The sequence below is a fragment of the Megascapheus bottae genome, chromosome 1 (genome assembly GCF_031878675.1).
Source record: "Megascapheus bottae isolate mThoBot1 chromosome 1, mThoBot2.hap1, whole genome shotgun sequence".
In the NCBI taxonomy this organism is placed as follows: domain Eukaryota; kingdom Metazoa; phylum Chordata; class Mammalia; order Rodentia; family Geomyidae; genus Megascapheus; species Megascapheus bottae.
This window is the reverse complement of record NC_143509.1, coordinates 16430043-16456414: the sequence shown is the minus strand read 5'-3', so window position 1 is coordinate 16456414 and position 26372 is coordinate 16430043. Positions and strand designations below refer to the sequence as shown.

The 26372-nt window shown below is 44.9% G+C and overlaps 1 protein-coding gene across 3 annotated transcripts in view; it reads left to right on the top strand.

Annotated features, from left to right (window-relative positions):
* Positions 1–26372, top strand: part of Veph1 (ventricular zone expressed PH domain containing 1) — a 101535-nt gene that overhangs the window by 53669 nt on the left and 21494 nt on the right. For 2 of the 3 annotated variants that reach the window (XM_090333414.1, XM_090333493.1), the window contains 4 exons: positions 7000–7200; positions 7812–8197; positions 20083–20222; positions 22195–22329. In XM_090333414.1, coding sequence (XP_090189540.1) covers positions 7000–7200; positions 7812–8197; positions 20083–20222; positions 22195–22329 — 862 coding nt within the window. The remainder of the gene's footprint in view (positions 1–6999; positions 7201–7811; positions 8198–20082; positions 20223–22194; positions 22330–26372) is intronic. The other variant, XM_090333582.1, reaches the window with a different exon arrangement.

Here is a 26372-nt window from a genome sequence, read left to right as displayed (position 1 = left end):
TAGCCTGGATTGCATGTGCAGAAGCAGGTGCTGCTATCCATTTCACCATGAGTGACTTGGATATAGGTATGAGAAGGACAGCCACTGGAGACACTGTGCTTTTATCCTGCAGGCCATGAGATGTCTTTCTGAGCTCCAACACATGGTGGGGCGTGCTCAGAACCCATTTCAGGAAGTGCTCTCTAGCCTCTGGCCTCAGTGGGTAGAATAAGATAAGAGTCAGGTGAGATAGGAAGGACAGGACAGTGTCTGAGGTGTGAATCACGAGGAGGTGGTGAGTGAGCCAGCAGTAGTCTGGCTGTGCTGAGCCCAGGGCACCTGGATTGAAGAATGGAGCCAATGCAGTACACAAAGCTGGCCCTTTCAGTAGGCTGGCCTTTGGAAAAACAAGGAAGACCTTTGCAAGAAAGTAGGGGAAAGAGAGGGAGGAAGGGCGCTTGGGAGAGAGGGAAGAAAAGAAAAAAAGACGGAAGAAAAAGAGAGAGGAGGGAAGGGAGGGAAGGAGGGAGGGAAGGAGGAAGGGAGAGAGGGGAGAAGGAAAGAGAAAGGAGGAGAAAGAAGGAAAAGGAAGGAAAGAAGAAAGAGTATGAAATGTGGGGTGCAGGTGGGGAGGCTGTGCCTCAGCAACAGAGCACCAACTGTGTCTATGTAAACTAACCCCACCCCAGCACCACACCAAAAAAGGCAAAGGCCCCCCTCACCCCTCACCCATCTACCTCAGCGTCCCCACTGTCCATTCAAAATCCTTCTCAGCCAGTGTCCCCTCTCGTGTCAGTCTGCATCTGATGGATGCCAGTCATGGATGGCAGCCTCAGAGGCATTGTGCAGCGACTCCACCCCGCACCCCTGGGTTGGTTGCTAGGGCTTCTCCCTACCCCCCACCCCCGAAGGCTGCCATGGAGGCAATTGAGCCCTGGTCATTTCCATCTGTATCCCAATGCAGAAGGCCTGCACTTTTGTCTACAGTGCACAGCAAAACCTGATCCTTGCAATTAATGAGGGAAAGAAGCAGTAAAGAGATGTGGATGGGAATTAAAGATGATAAGATACAAAACAAGATGTCATCGCATTTACAAATCTGACACTAGCTCAACAGCCCAGATTTTAGGCCTGAGGCCCAAGTTATGAGGATGTTCATAGAAAGCCCATGGCCTCCCAGAGAGAACAGGACAACAAGCAGGGACCTCCTTTGTGCCAAACACTGCTGAATAGAACAGAGTTTTTCAAGATGGCATTCTTCCTGTTGCTCTATCCTAAAAAGAGTGTTTGTATCTGAGTCAAATTTATGTGTAGACACAGTGGACATTTTGTGCATTATGAGATGTTACATGACCCCCAGCCCTGGAAGACTGAGATATGCTAATGAAAGTATTTTTTAAAAGTAAAAAGAATCACCTTGTTACAAAGAATAACCAACAGGCACTAAGTCACAGGACACTCGAAGCAGAGCATCTGGAATCTGAAAGGAAATCTGGAGAGACAAGGGTACAGCAGCCATCACAGATTGCCAAGTAGAGGGCGATTTGCCCCAACTGAGGCTGAGAAAGCACTATAGAGCCTTCTGGGTAGTCTCTAGCCATCCACCATTGGCCTTCTGGAGCCCAGCCACAGCCAGCAAAAAGAACGTGGCGCCTGGCTACTGGGCAAGCAGCTTGTGCCAGTAGGCTGCTCTCGAGAGGCACTGATAGGAGAGCAGTTTGCCATAGACAGTTTTAGGAGATCAAGCCCAGGCCCGGAATGGAGCTAGAAACTGTGAGGAATGGAAATATGGAAAGAAAGAGGAAAGGAAGTAAACAGGAAAGGAGAGGGAGACAGAATGGAGAAACCAGAGGATGAGGACAGAGGAAAAACACTCCAGCCTGGCTTCCCTGAACTTGAGACTTAAATGAGAGATAGACAGACAGATGGATGGATACATACATGTATACATAGCTAGATATATACAATAGATGACAATGATAGACAAGATAGATAGATAGATAGATAGATAGATAGATAGATAGATAGACAGACAGACAAGAGCAGAGTGTTCTAAGGAAGGAGTGGATCTTGAGAGGCCTGTAGCCATCACCTGTATAAAAATAAAACCTAAACAGCATGCATGGCCCTCTCTGGGCTGTGACCCCTCCGAGCACAGAGTGGGACATGTGGCTTCATTTCCGCCCCTCTGGGAGCCGCAGGGTTAGGTATGACACGAGGCTCCACTTAGGCTCACCTGGCTTTCATCCTCCTTCAACCAGCATTGGGGTGGAGGTGGGGGGCTGGCAAGGCTTTGTGGGTACTGAGGACCCCACTAATCATCAAGGAGCACTTGCGGGGCCACCGTTCCTATGGTGGAGATGGGCATGTGAGACCCTGGGACTGCCCGGCAAGGTGGGGGCAGAGGAGTGGGCAGCTGCTTCACAGTGAGAGGAACACTGCTGGGAGGGGGAGGTCAGGGGGACAGAAGGACAAGGGGACAGAAGGACAGGGGGCAGAAGGGCAGGGGGCAGGGGAAGAGCCTCCGTGGAATGGGGCAGTGGTGAAAACATGTAACAGAGGAACTACATCCTGGACCCCGTTTCCACACAGCCCAGACTTCTAGAGGGGAAGAAGAGATGAGAGGAGCCTGGCCCTCTCCTGCCTGTGTGGGATACGTGATGGGGTCCAGCGACAGCACATTCGTCTCCCAAAATGATCCTTGTTGCTGGCTGTTGTCTGTCGTGTCTGAACTTTACAGTTGCAGTTGATCTGCTGTTTTCTGGTTTGGTTTCTGACCATCTTTTCAGTTTGGATAGCAAGAAGGTGCATAATTCCTTTCTCCATCTTGTGGAGACTGTCTAGTGACTAAGTCTCAACTGTGCTGACACGAGGTATCAGGACAGGATCATTCTTCCTAGAAACAGTCTCCCTCATCCATCGGCATCTGAAGTGTCACTTATTCCTACAGTGAACTAGGATGCACCCCAGGGGTACCTAGAGAGAGAAAGAGAAAGAGAGAGCGATGATAGAGGAAAATAGAATAGATAGATAGATAGATAATAGAGGAAAATAGAAGAGATAGATAGATAGATAGATAGATAGATAGATAGATAGATAGATAGATAGATGATAGATAGATAGATAGATAATAGTAGGAAGATAAATAGATGGTAGAGGAAAATAGAAGATAGATAATGATAAATTCATAGAAGATAGATGATAGAACAAAGATTATAGAGAAAAGATAGGTAATAGAGATGGATGATTCAGAGATGATAGGAAATAGAGACAGATAATAGATAAATGGATGATAGAAGAACAGAGCAATGATAAAGAGATATATAGATGATAGGTAGATAGATAGATAGATTGTTCTTTCCAATATATGCATGCCTGTAATAAAATTTTATATTATTAACTTAGGCTCAATTGGAACAAACCTTAAGTAATAATAGACCAATTATGACCACGATTGCAATGGAAGCTATGTGAATCTGGTCTCTGTCACCCTCTCAGAATATCTTATTGGAATGCCTTCTGCTTTTTCCCTTTGCTATAAGGTTGGGGGTAGGGGGTGTAGAACTTCAATAGTAGCACAGCAATGCCACAAAGGTGGACACAGAGCAGGCTGGCAGGCAGTGCGCTAACCAGAGAATACCCTGCCTGGGCTCCAGACAATTCCTGTCTCTGCCAAGGTGGAACAGGCTACCAGAGTTCATCATGGTACCAGCAGGGAGTATGATTTGAAACAAATGAATTACTTCTGGAATTTTCCACTGAACACCATGGGCCACTGAAACCCCAGAAAGCAAACTTCAAGAAAATGAGGCACGAGTGCCCTTGATTTAACCTTGACTCCCTGTGAGCATCCGAGGCTTTGTTCCAGGTGCAGGTGCACACTGGTGATTTTATTCACCGTTTGGAGTGCTTTGCAGCGACTTGACATCGCTGTCGTATCTAGAGATCGCAGGCTGTCCTCTGTCTTTCCACGTCGCGGAAGACTGAACACAGAGAGTTGGCCCCTTCCTTGTACAGTGCTTAATACCTTTGGTCTAAGTTGTGGGAAAATCCCTCTCGATGTTTGAGACTGTTCCAAATTCAGACACTGGCCAGCCTCCACACACCCGCATGCTGGGATGCTCTGGTGGAGGTGGCTTCCATGGCTTTGAGCCCGCAGAGCCTGTCTTCCAGGCTTCGCTTGGCATACACAGACCTCCTTCTTGAGGGCCAAAGGTCCACAGTGAGAAACAGACATCTCGGGCTTTCCCATTCTCTGTGGCTTCAGTGTCCAGTCTATGATCTCTCGTGATACTTTTAGCAACCCAGTGATGCAAGCCACTTTTCTTGGACAAAAATGAGAATTGAGTGATTTGCCCTTTCAAAATAAACAGAAACTTGGAGCTGTGGACTGGGCCTTTGCCACACTAGGGCAACGTGCAGCCCATCTCTTCTGTTTTGTTGTGCTTGTTTGTCTTCTTGCAGAGATAAGGGTTGAACCTAGACCTTGTGCGTGCAAGACAAGCGCTGCATCACTGAGTGACAGCCCCCGCCTCCACCCTCAGGGTCCTTCCTGAAGACCTGTGGGGAGCTAAGCCATAGAGGCATAGCTTTTCAGGAGCAGGACCCTACCTGACCCCCAGGTACAGGCACATTTGCCCATCACTGCGTTTACCTACTGAGCAACCAGACAGAAGACTGTTCCCGGCCCTCAGCCTTTGGGTCTTCTTTCTTCTGCACGAGTGCAGATCCTGTGGTTGCAAGCCAACATTGTCAGATATTATTAACTCATATTGTTTGTCTTTGATTTGAGGAGCCAGGAAGAAAGGCTGCCAGTCTCCCCACCCCTCCAGCCTGATAGTCTCATCAGTTTCAGGAGATGGGAGAGCTACCCAAGGGCCAACTTGTCTCCCTGGAGAGGGATGAGGGAGGTCATCACCCACCCCTCTGTCATCCCTAGAGGTGATTGTCTAAACTTTACTTTGGCAACTGAGACCAGAAACCATTCAGACTAGAAATCATCGGGACCTCTTGTCATGTGCCGTGTTGACTTAAGGCCAAGTTAATATTGAGGGGATTATAGAACTCTGGCAAAGATTTCTGTAGAATTACCTCTGGAGTCCGAAGTGACAAATGCAAAAGAAATAGCAACCCCCTGCCTGAGCCCAATCCCCTGGCCTGCACCCCACAAATAAACATCCACGGGGCTGAGGCTCCACCAGCAATTGTGCATTCAGGCTATGTTTCCTTCTTTGAAGGAAAAACAGGAGAATTCATTTATCTCTGGAAAGCAACTTTGTTTTCAAAGAGTCATCTATTATATTCTCCCTCTCCCTCTCTCTCTCTCTCTCTCTCTCTCTCTCTCTCTCTCTCTCTCTCTCTCTCTCTCTCTCTCTCTCTCTCTCTCTCTCTCTCTCTCTCTCTCTCCCTCTCTCATTCTGGGGTGAGAACTCTGGCCCTGGGCACTGTCCCTGAGCGTCTATTGTTCAAGATTTGTGCTCTACCACTTGAGCCACAGCTCCACTTGTGGTTTTTTCTGTGATTAATTGGAGATTAGATTAGGGTAGGTACATTCCTGCCCAAGCTGACATTGAACCACAATCCTCAGATCTCAGCCCCCTGAGTGGCTAGGATTACAGGTGTGAGCCACCAGAGTCCAGCTTTTTATTCTTTTAAAAGCCAGAAAAGGAGAGGCTAAGCATTGGCCTCGTGGTAGAGTGCTTGCTTAGCATGCACGAAGACTTGAGTTCAATTCCTCCCTACCACATACATAGAAAAACCGGAAGTGGTGCTTGACTTAAGTGGTAGAGTGCTAACCCTGAGGAAAGCCCAAGGACAGGGCTCAGGCCTTGAGTTCAAGCCCAGAACTGACTAAATAAAGAAAAGAAAAGGCAGAGGACGTTATTATAACCCTGATCTTTTTCTCTATAGTTTCCCCACCTTCTAATTTGTTGGAATTAAAATTGGACCTACCTTGTTGATAAAGCTGAGTGTCCCCTGGGGCCGTGACTTTGGCCTAGTGGTAAGAGTGCTTGCCTAGCATGCATGAAGACCCAGGTTCAATTCCTCCGTACCACATGCATAGAAAAAGCTGGAAGTGGTGCTGTGGCTCAAGTGTCAGAGTGCTAGCCTTGAGAAAAGCCCAAGGACAGTGTCCAGGCCCTGAGTTCAAGCCCCACAACTAGCAAAAAATAAATAAATAAAGCTTCCTTCTCTCCATATTAGCACATGTAAAACTAGAAAATGTGTGATGTTAATTGAATGCTATATTTTTGGAGCATTCTTAATTCAGAATATAATAGAAAGTCTCTAAACACTTCACCATGCATTTCTAATACAAAGTTGACTTAAATACCAATGTTCCCCAATTCTTCTTCTTCTTTTCTTTTTTTAACCAGTCCTGGGGCTTGAACTCAGGGCCTGGACACCATTCCTGAGCTTCTTTTACTCAAGGCTAGCACTCTACCACTTGAGCCACAGCACCACTTCCAGTCTTTTCTGTTTATGTGGTACTGAGGAATCAAACCCAGGGCTTCATGCATGCAAGACAAATACTCTACCACTAAGCCACATTCCTGACCCTGGTCCCCAATTCTTTTAGCATAAGTTGTATAGAAGCAATTTCAAAGACCTATGTCTCTAATAGATACTCAATAAATATTTGATTAATGCCCAGTGAAAAATAATATCATCCAGCAAATTTCTCAGCTCTGAATAAAAGGATAAAAGGAGAATGTCACTATCTGAAGACTGAATATGACTGTCATCTAATTTGATCTTTTCTGCTCCAATTTTTTTTTTTTTGTCGGTCGTGGGACTTGAACTCTGGGCCTGGGCACTGTCCCTGAGCTCTTCAGTTCAAGGTTACCGCCCTACCCTTGAACCACAGCGCCATTTCTGGTTTTCTAGTGATTAATTTGAGGTAAGAGTCTTTAGTGCCCAGGCTGACTTTGAACCACGATCCTCAGATGTCAGCACCCTGAGTAGCTAGGATTACAGTGAGCCACCGCACACGGCTTACCGTCTTTTCTGCTCGTTTAGCACAAGAACCAGTGCTGATACTGCATTTCCTGAGAAACTGGGGGAAGCCAAGCTCACAGCCACTGAAAGTAAAGATGACGAGAAGCTTCAAGAGAAAATGCAGGCCTTTGAAAACAAAATTAATGCCTCGTCTGGCTCTATCAGACGATACAGTTTGGGCCATATTTGCAAGGAAGAAAGAAAAGCCATTAGATTTAACAGGTATAAATTTTATTTGGTTTGTTATTTACAGCATGCACTTCATGTTTGCTATTAGTTTTGCTGTTTGTGGTATTTTAGGGGTTTCTTTCTTTTGTTGTTCTTATGGGGCTTGAACTAAATATCTGGGCGCTGTCCCTGAGCCTCTTTGTGCTCAAGGCTTGTGCTCTACTACTTGAGCCACAGCACCACTCATGGGGACTTTTCTGTTGGCATCAAACCACAATCCTCAGATCTCAGCCTCCTGAGTAGCGAGGACTACAGGTGTGAGCCACTGATGCCTGGCTGGGGTACTTTATATGCATCTTCTGCCTATTACCACCCAAAGCCCTGCCCTTTTGTGCGTGAAGTATTAACCACAATGCTCTTGTTATCCAAAGATATCGGCACTCAGCTGCATATGCCAATTTTAAGAATGATTGCCAATGGGTTTCTTTTACTATTGGTGAAAAATCAGAAGTACAATTTTCAAAGAAAAAAAGAATCAGGCACTGAATAGTTTCACTCCCTGGAGGCAGTGAATCTGTGTCCTTGTGTTAAGATTTCTTTTGCTTTGCAGGAATGATAACCATCCTTCCTTAACCTCCCTAACTGTATGGACTTTGGTATCGTAGGTCCAGAAGTTTGGCTCTGCACACGCTGCTCTTGAGAGATGTGGGCTCAGATGATGGGGAAGAGGAGGAAAGAACAGAGCCACCCACCAGCCTCTCTCTGTCTGAGATAAACCAGAGGGGCCACAGGAGTGACAGGCAGTCCCTGGAGACAGAAACCCACTGGGCACAGCTGAGGAACTCTCCTGCTTCACAGCCAAGCATTACACAGGCAGAATCAGAGAATTTGACTGAAACAGTAATAGGAAAGTCTCAAGAGGTCACTGCAAGTCCTACAGAATATCAAGATAAGCTCTACTTGCATCTGAAGGAGAACCTCAGTGCAGTGAAGGCCTATGCACTGGAAATCACCAAGAGGGTCCCCATTCCAGATCAGTGCACCATTGAAGGTAAGTCTTCTTATCCACCTATCATCCATCCATCCATCATCTATCCCTCCATCCATCCATCTATTCATCTATATATCCATCCATCTATTCATCTATCTATCCATCCATCCATCCATCCATTTATCCATCCATCCATCCATCATCCATCCATCCATCCATCATCCATCCATCCATCCATCCATCCATCATCCATCCATCATCCATCCATTCATTCATCATCCCATGCTTGAGAAGTTTCACACAGTCAAGAAAAGCAAACTACATGCATTGTGGTATCATTTATCAAAGTATATTCTTTTGAAAGCATTACATTATCTTAATTACTTTTGTCTTTTGGGTAAAAATTCTTCTCCTTTCAGCAGGTCATTTGAACCTAATTAGGTGCATCAGGCCACTGGCTCTGATTTTTACAAACTATCATAATAAGTTGTTCCTACTAGCATGTCCCCAATGTGCAAAAATATCCTGGAAAGAATCTGGGCGCTGGTGGCTCACACCTGTAATCCTAGCTACTTAGCAGGCACAATCTGGGAATTGTGGTTCAAAGCCAGCCTAAGCACTAAAGACTGTGTGACTGTTAGTTCCAATTAACTACCAAAAAACCCTGGAAGTAAAAGTGTGGCTCAAGTAGTAGAGTGTTAGCCTCAGGCACAAAAGTTCAGAAACAATGCCTGGGCCCTGAGCTCAAGCCCCATGACACACACACACACACACACACACACACACACACACACACACACACACTGGAAGAAAGTCTGTGACCTTCCAGCAGGTACATTTTCATTGCTGACTACGTAGGTTTTCACTGTTCAGATCCTGTGTGTGGTGGGGGGATTAGGAGCCAGTCAGAAAATAAAATACACAGAAAAAGCAGGGTGTCCATCCAGCTACCCCATGAGGAACACAACTGGACATGTCATCAGAAAATAGTAAGATTTGGGGCCAGGAGTTTGGCCTAGTGGTTGATTGCTTGCCTAGTATGCACAAAGACCCGGGTTCGAGTCTTCAGTACCACACACAGAGAAAAAAAAAAACGGAAATGGTGCTGAGGCTCAAGGGGGTAGAGCTCTAGCCTTGAAAAAGTCCAAAGACAGTACTCAGGCCCTGAATTCAAGCCCAGGACTGGCAAACAAACAAAAAAAAATAGTAAGATTTTAAGTCCTGACAAGATCAGTGAGCTAACCGTATCTTAGGTATGAGTCTTAGGTAATGTCAGCCCTGTCTCTAATTACAGAATTTTTTGTGTTATTTTGCATTTTAACTTTTCTTACCTATGTTGATAACAAGCATCCTAGCACCCTCATCCTGCTTCTGGGGAAAGATGATGATTTGAGAGGTGGGTGCTGCAGTGACAGAGGGTCCATGCAGGCTCACCCTTCTCCCTGCAGGCTAAACTGGCTTGGGTGGATCAGAGGCCTCGTTACCTAATTTGGACTTTTCTCCAGTGAAAAGGAAGGATGTTACCTTCCTTTGAGATGAACACTAGGACTAAGGTCCTAGCACTCTGGTAGAGCTTGCCATCCATCCCAGCTTCCCCTTCCAGAGAGAAAGGCAGCCAAAGAGAGCCATCCAGGTCATACTCACCCACGACTGACTCTCTGAGCTCGGTATGAGAAGGGCCAGTTCCTCTCCTCTGCTTCCCAACCCCTTTCCTACTTGGAAGAGAGGGAGGGAGGATCTGTAGAACGGAGGCTTGAGCAGCTCATGTAGAGAACTTTGGCCCTTTCAGAACTGCAGTGACATGGCAAGGCTTCCTAACTTCTTTGTTAAATGGTCAAAAGTAATATTGCTCGTAGCCACGGGTCGCTATGACCTGAGTTCCACAAGAGATGGAGATGAGAAATGTCAGGACTTCAGACCAGGTGGCCATCTCAACAGAAAAAGATTAAAAACAACAACAACAACAACAAGAAAATGTCGGGTTTGGCAGCCCAAGCCAGTCATCCCAGCATGACTAGGGGACTGTAGAAATCTAGGCCCTATCGCAGAAACCATCCAAGCAAAGCTGGGGTGTGACTCACACAGTGGAGTGCCCGGCTGGCAGGCGTGAAGCCTTGCATAATGCTCATATTCAAGATTGTATTAAGATAGCATGGGAACACCTAAAGTCGATAAAATTCAATCAAATGAGCTCTTTAGAATTGCTCATTTTTCTAATAATCTATTTACTTAATGGGCAAGTTGAAGAGTCTAAAGCAGGAGAGGCTGGGTGGAGGGCATCCACAGCCAAGGTCAAGTTCGACACATTTCCATGTGTTTGTGGGTTTACATTTGGCCTAAAATGTGAAAGGCTTGCTACAGAGTAGGCTGAACTCCTGTGACAATGTGGGTGAAAGCCTGCAGTCGGTTCAAGCCCCTACGAGTCACAAACACCTACCTCTTACTGCCTTGAATTACTGAAATCAAAAGTAGTTGATGATTCAAGTAACTTGAGGTTTTTTCCCAAACTATTGAATGAATCCATCACTTTTTGTTTGAGAGTGCTATTTCCTATCAGGAGTGACCTGGACAGAGTGTGCATTTTTTTTAACATGACGTTTTAGAATTCATTCATACTTTTGCAATTTCCTTGCATGGGGGGATATGTGTAAGGGATGGAAGATTTGTTTATATGACTCAACTGTTGATACATCTACCAAGAAAGGACTCAGACTAGTTGCTAGGGATGCATTATTATCTCAGAGAACAGTATAACCCGTTCAGGAAAAGCCAGGGTCATCTAGCTGGCACAATTCTACTTCTCGTCATAAAATCACCCAGCTTCTTCCCTTCAGAACCTACTGGGATCAAACTGGGGCTTAGAAATTGGGTTCTGGGACCGGGAGTTTGGACTACTGGTAGAGTGCTTGCCTAGCACGCACAAAGACCTGGGTTCGATTCCTCAGTACCACATACATAGAAAAAGCTGGAAATGGTGCTGTGGCTCAAGTGGTAGAGTTCTAGCCTTGAGAAAGCCTAAGGGCAGTGCTCAGGCCCTGAGTTCAAGCCCAGGGACTGGCAAGAAAAAAAAAAAGAAGGAAATAAGGGAAGGGGAGATAGGAGAGAGGGAAGGAGAGACAGAAAAGAAATGAATGAAAAGTAAAGGGGAAAAAAATTCTCTTGGCATTAGGTTTGTCCATATGAAAGAAAAAACTAATATTGGATTGTGTTAACTTATGAAACAAAAATTTCATAGAGTTCAAGCTAACACCCCGATAACAGATGATGTTGAAAGGCAAGAAGCCTTACAGCCTCACACAGGGTGAGGCCATGGAAGGTGTGGGGACAGAGGACATTCCTAACCCCAGCCAGCCATCATCTACTGTCTGGTACTCACCCCACAAGGGACAGGCAAGGACTGTTGGTGGATCCATGTAATTGTGCCATGCCCCAGGTCTTCCCGAGTTTGGGCTGGGTGACATTTTAAACATAAAAATAGCCTGGTGTTTCAGATGAATCCATCACTTTTAAACCTGGAGGCCTCTGATGCTGGTTTCCGGCCACTGGAAGCTCTGTACTCCCGAGCAGAGCCAGGCTGTATCACTCTGCTTGTTTCTAAACAAGACCAGAAGAACTGGGCTCATCTGCCAAAGAGTGTCTTAGAATTCTGAATCATTGGTATTTGTTTATGTGAACAGAAATGATTCGAGGAAGAAAAAAGTGTACAATAGTAAAATAAAACTGTGAAAACTTAGACCATCACTGGATTGTCATAAAAGCTGATGTAAAAGCTTATAAAAATATTTTTGTAACCCTCCGGAACTGTTACTTTGAAGTATTTCTCAATTTGGTAAAAATCCATTTCATCTGTCCTGCCTATCAGTAGTGACTCACAGAAAGCTCGTTTTTAAGCTAAAATGTCTTTTCTCTAGTCAGCCCACGAGAGCTCAGTTTTCTTAAGGCAAAAGTCACAGTAATATCAGGAGCCATTGTCATGCTCAGTGCACTTCTTGCTGTCTCCGGGGGGGAGGTCCAGTCTGTCCCCATACGGCAGTGACTGGGCAGGCCTTCCAATTATAGCCACACACAACGGACTCACATCTTGGAGAGTGCAAAGCCAACATGAGCATGGCTCAGAAATAAGGGAAGAGATGATGGGCACAGCCTGTGGCAGGGAAGGAGACTGGGGAATCCCTGGCCCTCCCCAGGCCTACATCCCACTTCAGAAGCCCTGCCAGGGCAGACTGTTCCCTCATTCTCACAGCAGTCTCTTGGGTAATAGGGAAAGATGGAGGACACATTTTTGAGTGTGCTGAGCTTGAGGGTTTGCACATGTTCCAAACCTGAAAAGTGGCAGTGGGAATTTTGGGGACCTCTGTAGTTGGGCCGTGAAGCTGGGGGTCAGAAACATGAGGAGAGGGATGGTGACGAATGGGTACACCCAGTGGTTTGTGGGGAGGTTTCTTCTTTATTTTTTCATTTAGCCATGGGATTGAGACCATTTCTCCATGAAGGAAGCTATCAAGTCTGCAGCCAGAGAAGAATTTGAAGCTCTTGTTCTTTCTCTCAGAATCTGAGGGGAACCAATGAGGGGAGTATTGTTGTCCCCTGTTTAGCCAAGCTAAATCAGGGGACACATAGGGTCAACATTTCCCTTAACCCAGGCAGAGAATTAAAATCAGGCAGAAGTAAGTTGGAGACAGCATACAATCTCCCAAACCCAAGGCACAGGGAAGGGCGTTGGTCCAGGTGCCGTGTGCAAGTGCACGCGGCCAAGACAATCAGCCAATGAAATCCCGTTTTACGGAAACTGACATTATTCTGCTGTGGTACCGAGTGGACATGAGGGTCTGCTTGGTTTTTTGCCAAATTCTTTCCACGACAACCTTGAATATGCTTAAATATAAGCTGTCTTTTCCAGTAAATGCAGTTGCATCTATGCCTACAACCCTGTTTTCTCTTTCCTTTGGGCTTTTATTTCACAGCCACATCAAAACAGTTATACTGGGAGGAATTTTTATTTCAGTATTTTCTTGTTGTTTCTTTCAACAAAGTCATTAAAAGGACTAAGAGTTGAGTCTACTGCAAAAGAATCAACACAAACATAGAGTTTCTTGATGTTCCTAAATTATTGATATTGTACTATCTCATTAATTCAGATGTCAAATTCATAGCAAACACTTTGATGTTATTATTTCTAGAAACTCTACCATGTTAAACTTTGCATTCCATGGTCTTTTTTGTATTTTGAATTTGTGTACCACACAGAGAAGAATAATGCTTAAAGTAATTGTTCTTAAAGTAATTCAGTAACTATGTGAATATAATTGCCAAATTAAAACACAAAATACATGAGAATTTTTCCAAAGCAAAAAATATAAAGCGAGTCGGACTGATGGCTCACACCTATAATCCCAGCAACTCAGAAGATAGAGATCTAAGAATTGTGGCTTAAAGCCAGTGCAAGCAGAAAAATCCACGAGATGCTTATTTCCAATTATCCAGAAAACAAAAACAACAACAAGGAAAGTGTGGTTCAAGTGGGGGAGTATCAGCCTTAAGCAAAATAAAAGTGAAGTGAGAATCATGAGGCCTGAGTTCAAGCCCCAGGACAGGCACAACAAATAAAATCAATAAATGAAACAATAGCATTTTGCCATTCTTGCTTGGCTGTATACATTCAGTATGAATGAGTGTCCAGTGGGCAAGGAAAGCCAGCAAATTTCAACTCAGACGCTGGTTTTCCGGACATTTGGAGTTTCAGAAATTCTCAGACGCTGTTAGTGAAGAATGGCCATTGTTAACTTTGGAACTCTAGCATATTTTTAAGGAAATGTAACCCATGTGTTCATTTTTACTCTATCTACAAATGAATCCAAATTCCTGCTCACTCTCTCTGTGAAGATAAGGCTTAGAGAACTCTTCTGATCTCTGTGAAGTAATTGGCTGATAACAGATCTCTCTCTCTCTCTCTCTCTCTCTCTCTCTCTCTCTCTCTCTCTCTCTCTCTCTCTCTCTCTCTCTCTCTCTCTGTGTGTGTGTGTGTATATATATATATATATATATATACATATATGTATGTATTGGGGGGGTCATGGCCTGGGTGCTCTTCAGCTCAAGGCTACCACCCTGCCCCTGGAGCAACAACACCACTTCCCATTTTCTAGTGGTTAAAGGGAGATAAGTCTTCTGTTATTTAGTGCCCAGGCAGGCTTTGAACTATAACCTTCAGAACTCAACCTCCTGAGTAGCTAGGATTACAGATATGAGCCACCTTGCTGGACTGTGATAACAGAACTCTCCAGAGAAGAGCTCTTCTGATTGGCTGATAATAGATATCTCCAGAGATGAGTTCTTCTGATTGGCTGATGACTGATCTCTCCAGAGATGAGCTCTTCTGATTGGCTGATAACAAGTCTCTCCAGAGATGAGCCCTAGAACTGTGAGGACAGATCGTGCATAATGACCTGATTGTTTTTTTTCAAATGATAGCAATAACTTAAAATTTAATAGCCAATCTTTGCTCTAATTTTCAGCTATTTGGAACCCCTTGTTCTCTCGCCTTTTTTTCCCTAAGATGTGAAGGAAATATTTGCTAATATGTATTTGTGGTTACTCCTGGTATCATTGATGAGGTTCTAGCACCAATGAAGAAGCAGAAAATTGGAAGCTGGGAGTTGGGGCTTTAGCCCAGTGAAAGAGCACAGGAAGGAGGCTTCTGGGGTGCTAACTTGAAAGTCTGGGCCTTCCTCACAGAAGAGGCACCATGGAGGGAGGCTGTGGCACCTCGTTCCATGGCTTTGCTTCAGCTGGACACGCAAAGCAGGGTTAGGAAGCCGTGGGCTTGGTATTGGCAAATACAAGGTCACTGGCACAAAAAAATTAAAAATCATGACACAAAACAATGGCATATTGTTATTAATTTTTAAAAAGTAATAAAAACAATAGTGTATAGTGACAGATACAAAGTCACTGCCAAGCTCACTGCTTCCTAAAACTACTTGTTTAGGAATGTGCAAAAGAATAAATGGGGTACACAGTCCCTGAATTGTATGTAATAGGCTTCACCCACTCTGAGCCAGTTAACAGCTCCTGTGTGTTTGGAAAATCGATGAGAAAACTGAGTACATGAAAAGTTGGCTGATTATTTTGTCCCCTAGCAGACATGGCTTCTATTCAGATCCTATGTGCTCTCTTCAGGAGGAAAACTTTTGGACTTCTAGGGTTATTGATGCCAGGACTTATTTCCTGTAATAAATCTTCCCATCTCCTCCCTCTCTTTGATTTCCTCCTCTCCTGCAGTTCATATAATTTACACTTCTCTATCCCAGGCACATTCCTTTCATTCTTTTGATTATTCTACCCAGATCCCCATTCTTGGGAAAGTCTTGGGGATGTTCTTAGTCTATTTCTAGAGGGTAACAGATGAAATCAAACTTCTCCAAGCATAATGGCTCTCCATACTGCAACAGCAACTACACCAAAGAAAAGTGATGTGTGATCAGGCCATTTGTCCTGATCTGTGCTCGAAGACTGCCATCGGGTGAATCAATTGCCTTCCTGAGAAGCTTGCAAGGAGACCTGGATCCTGTTGAGTCTGGTTTCCTTCAGACTGGCATTATTTTCTAAAAGCAGCTCCCAAAGTCAAGGTAGAAAATTACTTTATAGAATTTGTCACTTTCTGTTTGGTGAATCCCACTTAGCAGCAAAAAATAAAATGGGATGACTGGTACCCTTCTCAGCTGCCCACCTGATTAGACCTCACCAGTGCCCGGGACAGCCCCAGACTTCCTGAAGCGTCCTCTGGACCTGCTAGTGCCATCATTTGCAAGAGCGTTAGGAGATGTCTTACCTGCTCCAGCCTTATGACGCCATCAGCCTTCTGATGAGGACTGTGTTTGTCTCTTGGCCACTAAGGCATCACCAGAGTTGGAAGATGCTTCTCAGCCAGAGAGCAGGAGGACTGTGAATCACAGGGGGACTGCTGTGGGCTTGTCTTCCCACACTGAGGAGAAAAGGAAATGTAAACGAGCTCGTTTCAGTGGAATTTAGTAATCAAATTTCCTCAAGGTTTCTGGCCCCCAACCTGGTTGCTGTTATGCCTTTTGGAGCGTTGCTGAGTAACTGGAAGTACGTGGCTGGTACCTGCAGCGGCTTACAACTTGCCTGCCGTATCTGCCTCTACAAACTTCGGGTAAATCTCTGCTTGGTAAAGCCAGAACTTTATTTAGAACATATGGTTTCCCCTGATTCTGGGCAACCACAGTGATTCTGTATTATTACAGAAACCAGGGGCATTCGTATCATGTCAAACAGAAATGTGTGTTTGATTTAAAATTCATGGAAATTCCACGAGGCCTTTCATGTCTGTGAGCTCTGCTCGCTCCTGTGAAAATACCCTACATTTATTTTTGTGGGTGGGGATGTCAGCTGCTGCGTGTCCTTACGTGTGACTAGTGTTTGGGAAGCGTGGAGGGTGGACGGCAGGAAGGCACTAAGTTATTCCGGATAACCACCCCGGGGAGGACTCTGTGATTTCAGATCAGTACTGCATCAAGTTCATCTCCCCAGAGCTGAGGCAGACCTGTCACAGTTGTGGGAGAGCGACTCCCCAGGGGAACCCAAAGTGCACTAGAAATAATACAATTCTTTAAAGATATGCTCAATCCTCAGTAAATGTTCTGACTGACATTCTTAGTACTACTGCTTTGGGGAGAATATTGGCTAAAGTCCTAGATATATTAAAGACAAGATGGAAATGGACCAAAAGATATAAATTTGGACACTGTACTACCATGTGCTGAACTTGTGAAGTAGACAGTCATCTAATCAGAACTGCCGTGACAGGCGCTCTTCGCAGTAGCTGGTCCTCGTGTGCCTGAGGAGCAGGGACCAGGAAGTGACTGCTGATGTCACTATTCAGACACATCTGCTTCTCCACAGGATGGCTTGATTTTTAAATCTGGGCATTACAACAATAAGAAAACCATGATTTGAAAATATATGACCATTCCTCAGTAGGATCAACATAGAATGACCATATAGCCAGACATTCCATTCTTAAGAATGGAAAAGAAGAGTCGAAAGAAACCTAGGAAGTGTTCCTATACATTTATAGCAGCACTGTTCAAAATAACAACTGGAAACAACCCTAACACCCATCAGTGAGTAAACAGACACAGAAAATGTGCTGTGGTTGTAAGGTGGGAAATCAAAGAAGCCACATTTTGAGAGGCCAAATCTTGAAGTCTTTATTGAAAGACCAGTGACTGCATAGTACACTCAAAGACCAGCAGCCAGAAAATACACAGGAAACAGGCCAGAGAGGAAAGGAAGAACAAATGTGGTACCTACAAGCCAATTCAGCTCCAATGGGGAGTTGAATTAGAATGCCAGGGTGACCGGAGAACAGTCAGGAGACAGGACATGGGACGCGAACATGGAGACAGTAACATGATGTGATGAGGTGGAACATGGAGACAGTGGCATGGTGTGATGAGGTCTAAACAGGGTCAGGCAAGGTCACAGGAAACTCCCAGTCCCAGGCACTGATTTTAGCTCTTTGAAGAACCTTCAAAGTACCCGCATTTTTATTTTCTTTATTCTTTATTTGCCTGCTTTCTATTGATCATCCATGTGTCACAAAAGAAGAGAAGCACAGCTCCCCCTGAGTGGAATCAGAGGCATCCCCATGACCCACCAAGGGTGGGGCCGTGAATGAGCATGTGTGGGAATGTGCCATGCAACTCACTCACCGATTCCATAGAAGCTGAGCTGCACCAAAGACAAATAATAAAGGATCCACAAGTCTCTAGAATACGGTGAGGACAAACGTGGTACACAAGTATAGGATTTAAGGAACTAGAAATAGCTAGGTGGAAATTATACCCATTTCTGACTCACACTATATATGACTGGACAGGTGTGGAGCAAACTGGGGCCTGGCATCCCGTGCGAAGTCTGAGCTCACGCGGAAGCTCCTTCCCAGTCACATGGCCTAGAGCTAACTAGTGTCTTGGAGCTTCAGATTTTTCCTTGAAAGTGGAAGTATCTATACACTGTCTTATAGCCTTTATTAGGGTCCCTATCAACTTTGAAGAAACTCTAATTCACTTCCACTTTTTAACAGTAACGAGTCCATTCATTTTTGTAAATTCATTTAAAAGTTCTAATTAATGGCAGAGAGCATGGCCTCGTGATAGAGTGCTCCCCTAGCATGCACAAAGCCCTGAGTTCAATTCCTCAGTACCACATACACAGGAAAAACTAGAAACGGCAGCTCTGTGGCTCAAATGGTAGAGTGCTAGCCTGAGAAAGTCCAAGGACAGTGCCCAGGCCCTGAGTTCAAGCCCCAGGGCTGGCAAAAAAAAAAAAAAAGCCCTGATTAATTCAGCAACAATAGGTTTCCCTGGGTTACTACTATCATCCTACAAATTTTCAAAGTCTACTCTGTGGTAGAGCCTAATGCATCCCAATTTGGGGTCAGCCACGCTGAGCTCAAAGTCTGCCTCGGATGAGCAGCCGTGCACTTTTTTTTTCTTTTCTTTTCTGGATCCCTGAATACCATCCGTCTTTCCTCTGTGTGGTGGCACAGGGCTGCGTGGTTGCACAAGGTGTGCACAGCAGTCCTTTTTAATTATAAATTGTCTTTTTTTTTAATTTTTTTTTTAAGACTTTTTTTTTTGGCCAGTCTTGGGCCTTGAACTCGGCCTGAGCACTGTCCTTGGACTTTCTCAAGGCTAAAGCTCTACCACTTGAGCCATAGCACTATTTCTGGCTTTTTCTATGTATGTGGTATGGAGAAATTGAACCCGGGTCTTCATGCATGCTAGGCAAGCACTCTACCACTAGGCCAAACTCCCAGCCCATAAATTGTCTTTTTTTTTATTGTCTTTTTAGGCTAACTTTCTAACAGTCTAGATTTCCTCATCTTCAAAGTAGTAACAAAAGAGAGGAAGAAGGAAGAGAGGGAGAGGGAAAAGAGGGAGAGAGAGGGAGGAGAGAGAGAGAGAAGAGAGGGAGAGAGAGGAGAGAAAGGAGAGGGAGAGGGGGAGAGAGGAAAGGGAAAGGGAGGAGAGGGAAAGGGAGAGGGAAAAAGTGAAAGGTGGAGAGGAGAGGATGGGTGTGGAGGGGAAGAAAGAGGAGCAGAAAGAAGAGGACAGGGATAAAGACAAGATATACTCTACCATGGGCCTACTCTTTCCCGCTAGCACCCTCACCTCTTCATAAAATCATCCACGTGTAACTCCAAACCACTGATGAGCTGAGAGCCTTTGCCATCCACTCACCTCCACTACCACAGGAGTCTTCCGGGGACATTTCAGTGTGACGCAGTAGCCACGCCTGCTGTGGAGGGCTGCAAACATGAAATACGGAGGGTTGCCTTGTACATGGAAGTCCATGGATGGCTGCACGACTGTCACGTCGTTAGCCTGGCATATTCTGCCTCAGCCTGTGTTTACTACGCGTCGGGCATTGACTCATCCTAGACGGTGCCACACATGGCTCTTCCCACAACACTGGCTCTTCACCCCCACGCACGTCACCACGTTCTTGTCATTTAGTGGCTCTACTGATGATCTCCAAACATCTCTTGGAAGTTGTCTTTGTAGTTTCTGTACAGCCTGGAGAACAGAGGTCACGGGTGGCAACCCATCCACCACCCAGAACATGGCCGTGGTTCTTCCACCTGTCTGCCCACAGGCATCCGATTAGAGGAATGTGGAGCGGGATCCAGGGGTCTTTTTATTGTGGAGAGGTTTGCTCCTCCATGTCATCATCCAAAACAAGAAAAATGGAGTGCTCAGGACAGTCTGCCTTAGGGCTGCCCTCCCAAAGAGACCCCTCCGCTCCAAGCACAGGGGTGGGGAGTGCTGGCTCCAGGCCTGCACTCTGCAGAATGGCCCCTGAGGGGGTTTGGACTCTGGGAAGAAAGTAATGGCCATCCTGTGTGTGCTTGCTTCTAGATACCGTGAGGAGCTGCGTGGCCAAGCTGTTCTTCAGCTGCTCCCTCAGGGGCCAGTACTGTCTGTACAGTAAGTCCAGCTTCACGCTCATCAGCCCAGAGCCCCGGCCCTGGATCCAGATCATGTTTCTCTTCCAGCAGGTAGGCTCCTTTGTGTCTGCCAGCGGGGCCGTGCTGTGTTAGTGAACCACGAATTCTTGGGTAAAAACTAATATGTAGGCGACAGCCACACATACAGTCCATTAGTAATTTCACTACGGCTCTTTATAATTTAAGATAGATTTCTTTTTTTTTTTGCCAGTCCTGGGCTTGAGCTCAGGGTCTGAGCACTGTCCTTGGACTTTCTCAAGGCTAGAGCTCTACCACTTGAGCCTCAGCACCACTTCTGGCTTTTTCTAAGTATGTGGTACCGAGGAATCGAACCCGGGTCTTCGTGCATGCTAGGCAAGCACTTTAACCACTAGGCCAAACTCCCGGCCCTAAGATAGATTTCTTATAGAGAACTCTGGGTTAGTCATCAGTGGGACAAAGCCAATCTTGAATTAGCTTTGAAAAATGACGGAGGGTGAAGTCAGAAGTGGAGCTCTTGCCTGGCATACATGAGGCCCTGAGTTGCCCCACACTGCAAAGAAAAATAAAAAGCAATGGAAAATACCTTTTTGTAAAATAGCAACAAAAAAAATCTTCTTTGGAGAGATAGCTTGCCCTTTTGTAGAGCAAGCCTTTATTTCTCTAAATTCTTTCACAAACCAATTAATCTTATTGTGAGCATACCCTTTGGGGCAACGGTAAGACACACTACTCATTAAATGGAATTTCATGAAGAAGATCTTTGAACTTAACAATGAAGAGTTTCATGCCAAAATGTGAATTACCAAAGAGGCTTTTGCTCCAGAACACTTGTCTTAGCTACATTCGATTGTTTCTAAAGTACCAATGAAGATTATAAAGTATGGTTTACTAAGGAGATCTCCCACACCAAGTTTAAGAATGAGGAATTTTACAAGGCAAACTCAGATTGTTGGTTCCTCAACACAACAATCTCTTTACTGGACTTACTTCACAAATAAAATATCCCTTGGTACAACTACTCAAAAAAAAATCAATTATGTTTTAGAAAAAGAAGATGAAGGGGTAAGGGGTGGAGAAGAGAGAAAAGGGAGTTGAGACAAAATAGGATACAATGTTCTATGTTTGCAAATTAAGCCAAAGAGCAAGATATATCAAATATCTAATAAACTATTTCTGCAATAATTCCTACAGACATCACCAGTCAAATAAACGTATTATCTTCTAATGTCAGGCTTATTGAGGACAAATGAATTTCAACGCTGAGCATCAGCCAGAACTCAGTGACACTATAGTAGATAGATATACACTGGTGTGGCTTCCAGTTCTTCTAATGAACTCTTACTAGCATCTCTTACAGAGCAATTCAGATTTCCATGTGAACCGAACTTGCTGCAAGAAGACACCGAACATTGATTTTCTTTAAATAATGATCTTCGTTTCCTTCTAGTTTTCACCAGTGATTTGATATTCATCTTTGGCTTCGTTCTTAGGTTTTATGGTTTTCCTTTCTTTTTTTTTTTTTTTTGAAAAAAGAAAACTTGACTTTTCCCCCTGGCAGTCTTATTCTATGGATTTTTGTCTGATCTGTTTAAGCAAAATCACCAAAACAGCATTGTGTATGAGATCTTGTTATTTCACTGTAATGATTTCTTTCTTTTTCAAAACCTTTGTTACTATAAGAATCTTCTGGGTGAATCCTAGCTTGAGGGTAAATAAAAATCCAATTTTCACTCAGATGATTACAAACCCAGAGCTACTCTTGGGTACTGGATCTGACTCTCTTTTCTGTCAATTTCATACTTCCTGGAGTTCCCAAGTTCTCAGATTCTAGTCTTTAATGAGTTTGTACGGCAAGACAGATCTCTTTATTGTCTCATTGCAATTTAAATTGTCAGAAAGTTCACCCCAAGGCAACAAAGGGTGGCAGGATCAAGCTGTGACCCCCAATCATATGATGGGGACCAATCACATGATGGGGCAGATTACATGCTGTCTCTGGGCCAAGAGTAATCAGATGTCTCTCTTCTTGATGCCAATTCAGAGCCTGTTTCCTGAGCCCCTGTCCCTACAGAGCCGGTCTGTGCAGTTGCTCCGAGCCCTGTGGGAGAAGACACAAGCAGGGGACTCCCACAGCTTCGAAACTGCCATGACAGAGTCCACATTTCCACAGCAAAAGGTAAATGCTTCTCTCTTTGGATAATTTTTTTTATTTTGTTTCATTACAATTAATTTTTTTTGTGCCAGTCCAGCTTGAATGCTAAAGCCCTGCATTCAAGAAACTGTCCCTGAGTTTATCTCAAGGCAACCACTCTACCACATGAGCTACAGTGCCATTTCTGGATATTTCTGGATAGTTTACTGGAGATAAGAGTCTCACAGATGGGACCGGGAGTTTTTGGCCTAGTGGTTAAAGTGCTTGCCTAGCATGCATGAAGACCCGGGTTCGATTCCTCAGTACCACATACATAGAAAAAAAAAGCCAGAAGTGGTGCTGAGGCTCAAGTGGTAGAGCTCTAGCCTTGAGAAAGTCCAAGGACAGTGCTCAGGCCCTGAGCTCAAGCCCAGGACTGGCAAAAAAAAAAAAAAAGAGTCTCACAGACTTTCCTGCTTTCGGGTGGCTTCCGACCTTGATCTTCAGATCTCAGCTTCCTGAGTAGCTAGGATTGCAGGCATGAGCCACCAGTGTCCAGCCGCTGGGTAGTTATTTTAAACCAAGATTACAGATTGCATTGGACCATTTTTTCCCTTGCTCTTGTATTTCCCTTCTCTTATTATCAGAAAACTCTTATTAAGTCATGAGTTTCAAGGCATGGTATAGCAGCACACACTAATAATCCCAGCACTGGGGAGCAAAAAATGGGATTGCAAACTCAGGCCAGCTTAGGTCCTAGAGAGACTCTGACTAAGAAAGGAATGGCTTTCTTCTGATTCCTTAGTGGATCTAGGACAGTGTTATCTGAATGCAAAGTCCACTACCTTGTGAGGCCCATAGATTCACCAGTATAGTCCAACCCGACCACAGTGTTATCTGAACACAAAGTCCACTACCTTGTGAGGCTCGTAGATTCACCAGTATAGCCCAACCCGACCACACAAACTCTGCATTCACCATGTGGAATTGGAGCCTTTCCGAGATGAAGACTGCAGACTCATTTAAAGATTGCAAAGGGACAAGGCAGCCAGGCACTGGCTCCTGCCCTCTGGGGCTTCTCAGCTCTTCCTTCCATACTACTTCTTGTTTTGTCACTGACATGAAAAGAAGCTGCACAGGAAGAGGGCATGCAGGTGAGGTGGAAGGAGGCACAGAGGACATGAGACTCGAGCAAGAATGGAGCCGAGAATCAGGACAAGGCCCATGGTTGGTGCAGGGATCTGAGGTCCTCAGATTTGGAAGAGTCCCAGAAGAATCCCAGACGCTGTGCTGGACACAACTGCTTATGGAGAGGGGTGCTCAGAGGTGGGCCTGTTCTCGGTGGTAGACAAAGCTGCCATGATTTGAATGTGTGTGTCCCTCAAGCTTCCTTGTGCTGGAACTTGTTCACACATGCCAAAAAGATGCAGAGTACTTAGTGGGTTCATGGACATGCTGGCAGAACCCTGCTAAAGGAAGCTGCTAGGCCCTCTGTCCCTCACCAAGTGAGAGGACAGTGTCCACAATGCCAGCCTTTGACAGGTGTGCCTTTGGGCACACTTCAGATAGAAGGGTAGCGCTAGTTCACGGGCCGGGGTAGCTGAAATGCCAGCGTGGCGTGGCCATCACACAGAAACCAAGGCTGGAGACTGGTCACAGTCTGCACCTGAAGCCATGTTGAAAACTGGATCACACACTGCAAACAAGGGGAGCAAAGAACAGCAAGTATTACCAGCTTCTGTCTTTAGGCTCTTTGGGAACTCACAGATTCTGGTTATTTTTAGATGACTACTGGGCAAACCTGAAGCACAGAGACTATACCATCATGGTCTCAGTCCTTGATTTAATGTTTAGTTGTTGTTGATGTATAAAAGGTTGTACATAGCCAGTAGCCAGAGGCTGACCTCTAATACTCAACTCAGAAGGCTAAGATCTGAGGATCACAAAGTCAGCTGGGGCAGGAAAGTCCTAGAGACACTTATCTCCAAGTAACCAGAAATCCAGAAGTAGCACTATGGATCGGAGTGGAAGAGAGCTCGTCTTGAACAGAAAACACCAGGGACAGCACTCATGACCGAAAAAGAAAGTTATCCATATTTATGGGGTGTTGTGGGATGCTTAAGTACATACGTTCAGAGTGTAATATTCTAACCAGTACAAGTAGACCCATCTTCTCAGAGATTTGACATTTCCTTGTAAACATCCAAAAGCCTTTGCTGAAATACACAGCACCTGATTACTGGCTGGAGACACCATCTTGTGCAACAGAACCCCACAACGGCGTCTCTGGTCTAATCATAAGTTGGAATCAACTGACCCACTTTCACATCTTGCCCTTGTTTTATTGTTTAGAAGGGAAACAAACATGACAATAACTCAAAGTACAAACGGGGAGCAAATGATTTAAAACTATGACATCGTGTCTTTGGGTGGGGGAGAAAGTAGCATGGCAGAAGATGGGAGTGACTGATGGGAGATTTATTTATATGAGTCCAAAAGCAACTAAAGACATATCCAACTATTTCATCACTATTTTTTGGCTTTGGTTTAAGAATTTGACAAGAAGTAGTTGCTTAAAAAGGAAATACCACAATTGCATCAGCATAAAATAAAATGGAATTCCTTGCATATCTCATTCAAATTTTCAATTGTTGCCTCATTTCAAGAAAATGCATCAGAGTCTCATAAATTTTTCATTGTGAACCATATTTTTTACTGGAGGCATAGTAGATTAAAACTTGGCAGCCTATTTCACATCCTAAGAGAGTTTAAAAAAAAAACAAAACTTGGCAACCAGATTTTCCTTGCTTACAAGTACACTGATTTATCTTTCTCCTATTTCATACCAATAGATTTCCCTATAGGGTAGGTTTAACTGTAATGCTCATAATTTTGTTTATTCATGAGTAATAGGAAAACGCTGATACCTGGAATGTACACAATGTGGTAAAATTTCTCTGCCCAGGACTTCTCTGACAACGTGGCTCTCTCCAATCCTTTGTGAAGAGTTTTACATACAAAATACAAAGGAACTATGAGAACTGGGCCCAGCCTGCTGTATTTTCACAATAATGATCGAGGTGTGTGTGTGTGCATGTGTATGTATGTGTGTTCGCATGCACTAGTGATCTGGAGGTGATGAACATTTTGCGTGGGGTGGGGGGTCATGGGGCTTGAACTCTGGGCCTGGGCACTGTCCCCGAGCTCTTCCTTGAGCCATAGCCCCACATCCCTTTTTCTAGTGACTAACTGAAGAAAAGAGTCTCATGGTCTTTAGTGCCTGGGCTGGCTTTGAACCTTGATCCTCAGATCTCAGCCTCCTGAGTAGCTAGGATTACAAGTGTGAGCCACTGTGCCCAACGTCAGTAAGGAACATCTGTGCATCTGTTCCTGCAGTGAGGTTTTGCTTCAGACCTGGGAATTCAGGCACTGGGGGAAGAGGGAAGACAGTTTAGAGAAAATGCCCAAGCTTCCAGAATGAACCCTTCTCGGGATTTGTTAGGGTAGTTGTCTTTTACTGTGAGGGGGGAGGGTAAGGGTTACCAGTATGGGGGCTCAAACTTAGGGCCTCACACTCTCACTTGACTTTATTTTGCTCATGGCTGGTACTCTACCACTTGAGCCATAGCTCTACTTCTAACTTTTTGCTTACCTGGAGAAGAGTTTCGTGGATTTCTTCCACCAGGCTAACTGCAAACCTCAATGCTCAGATTTCAGCTTCCTGAGTAGCTAAGATTCTAAGTGTGATCCCTCAGCACTCAGCGAGGACTTGTTTTTGAATAGAATCTTGGATTTTTAAAGCTGAAATCTCTGGTTATGATCTATTAAATTAATGCTGAGCACAGTGATGCACTGCACCCATGAACCCAGCATTGAAAAGGCTGAGACAGGAGGATTACACGTTCAAGACCAGCCTTGAAGAAATGTCCACTTAGAGGGACCATGGTCCCATTGGCTGAAGCAAGTTGTGTGCAAGCAACTGTAGCTCTGACACTGGCTTTTCAGGTCTCCTCACTTCTGGGAGGCACAGGGCAGTGGCTCTGCACGCTTATTAAGGCAGTTGAAACAGTGGAGAGCCTGCTGCCTGC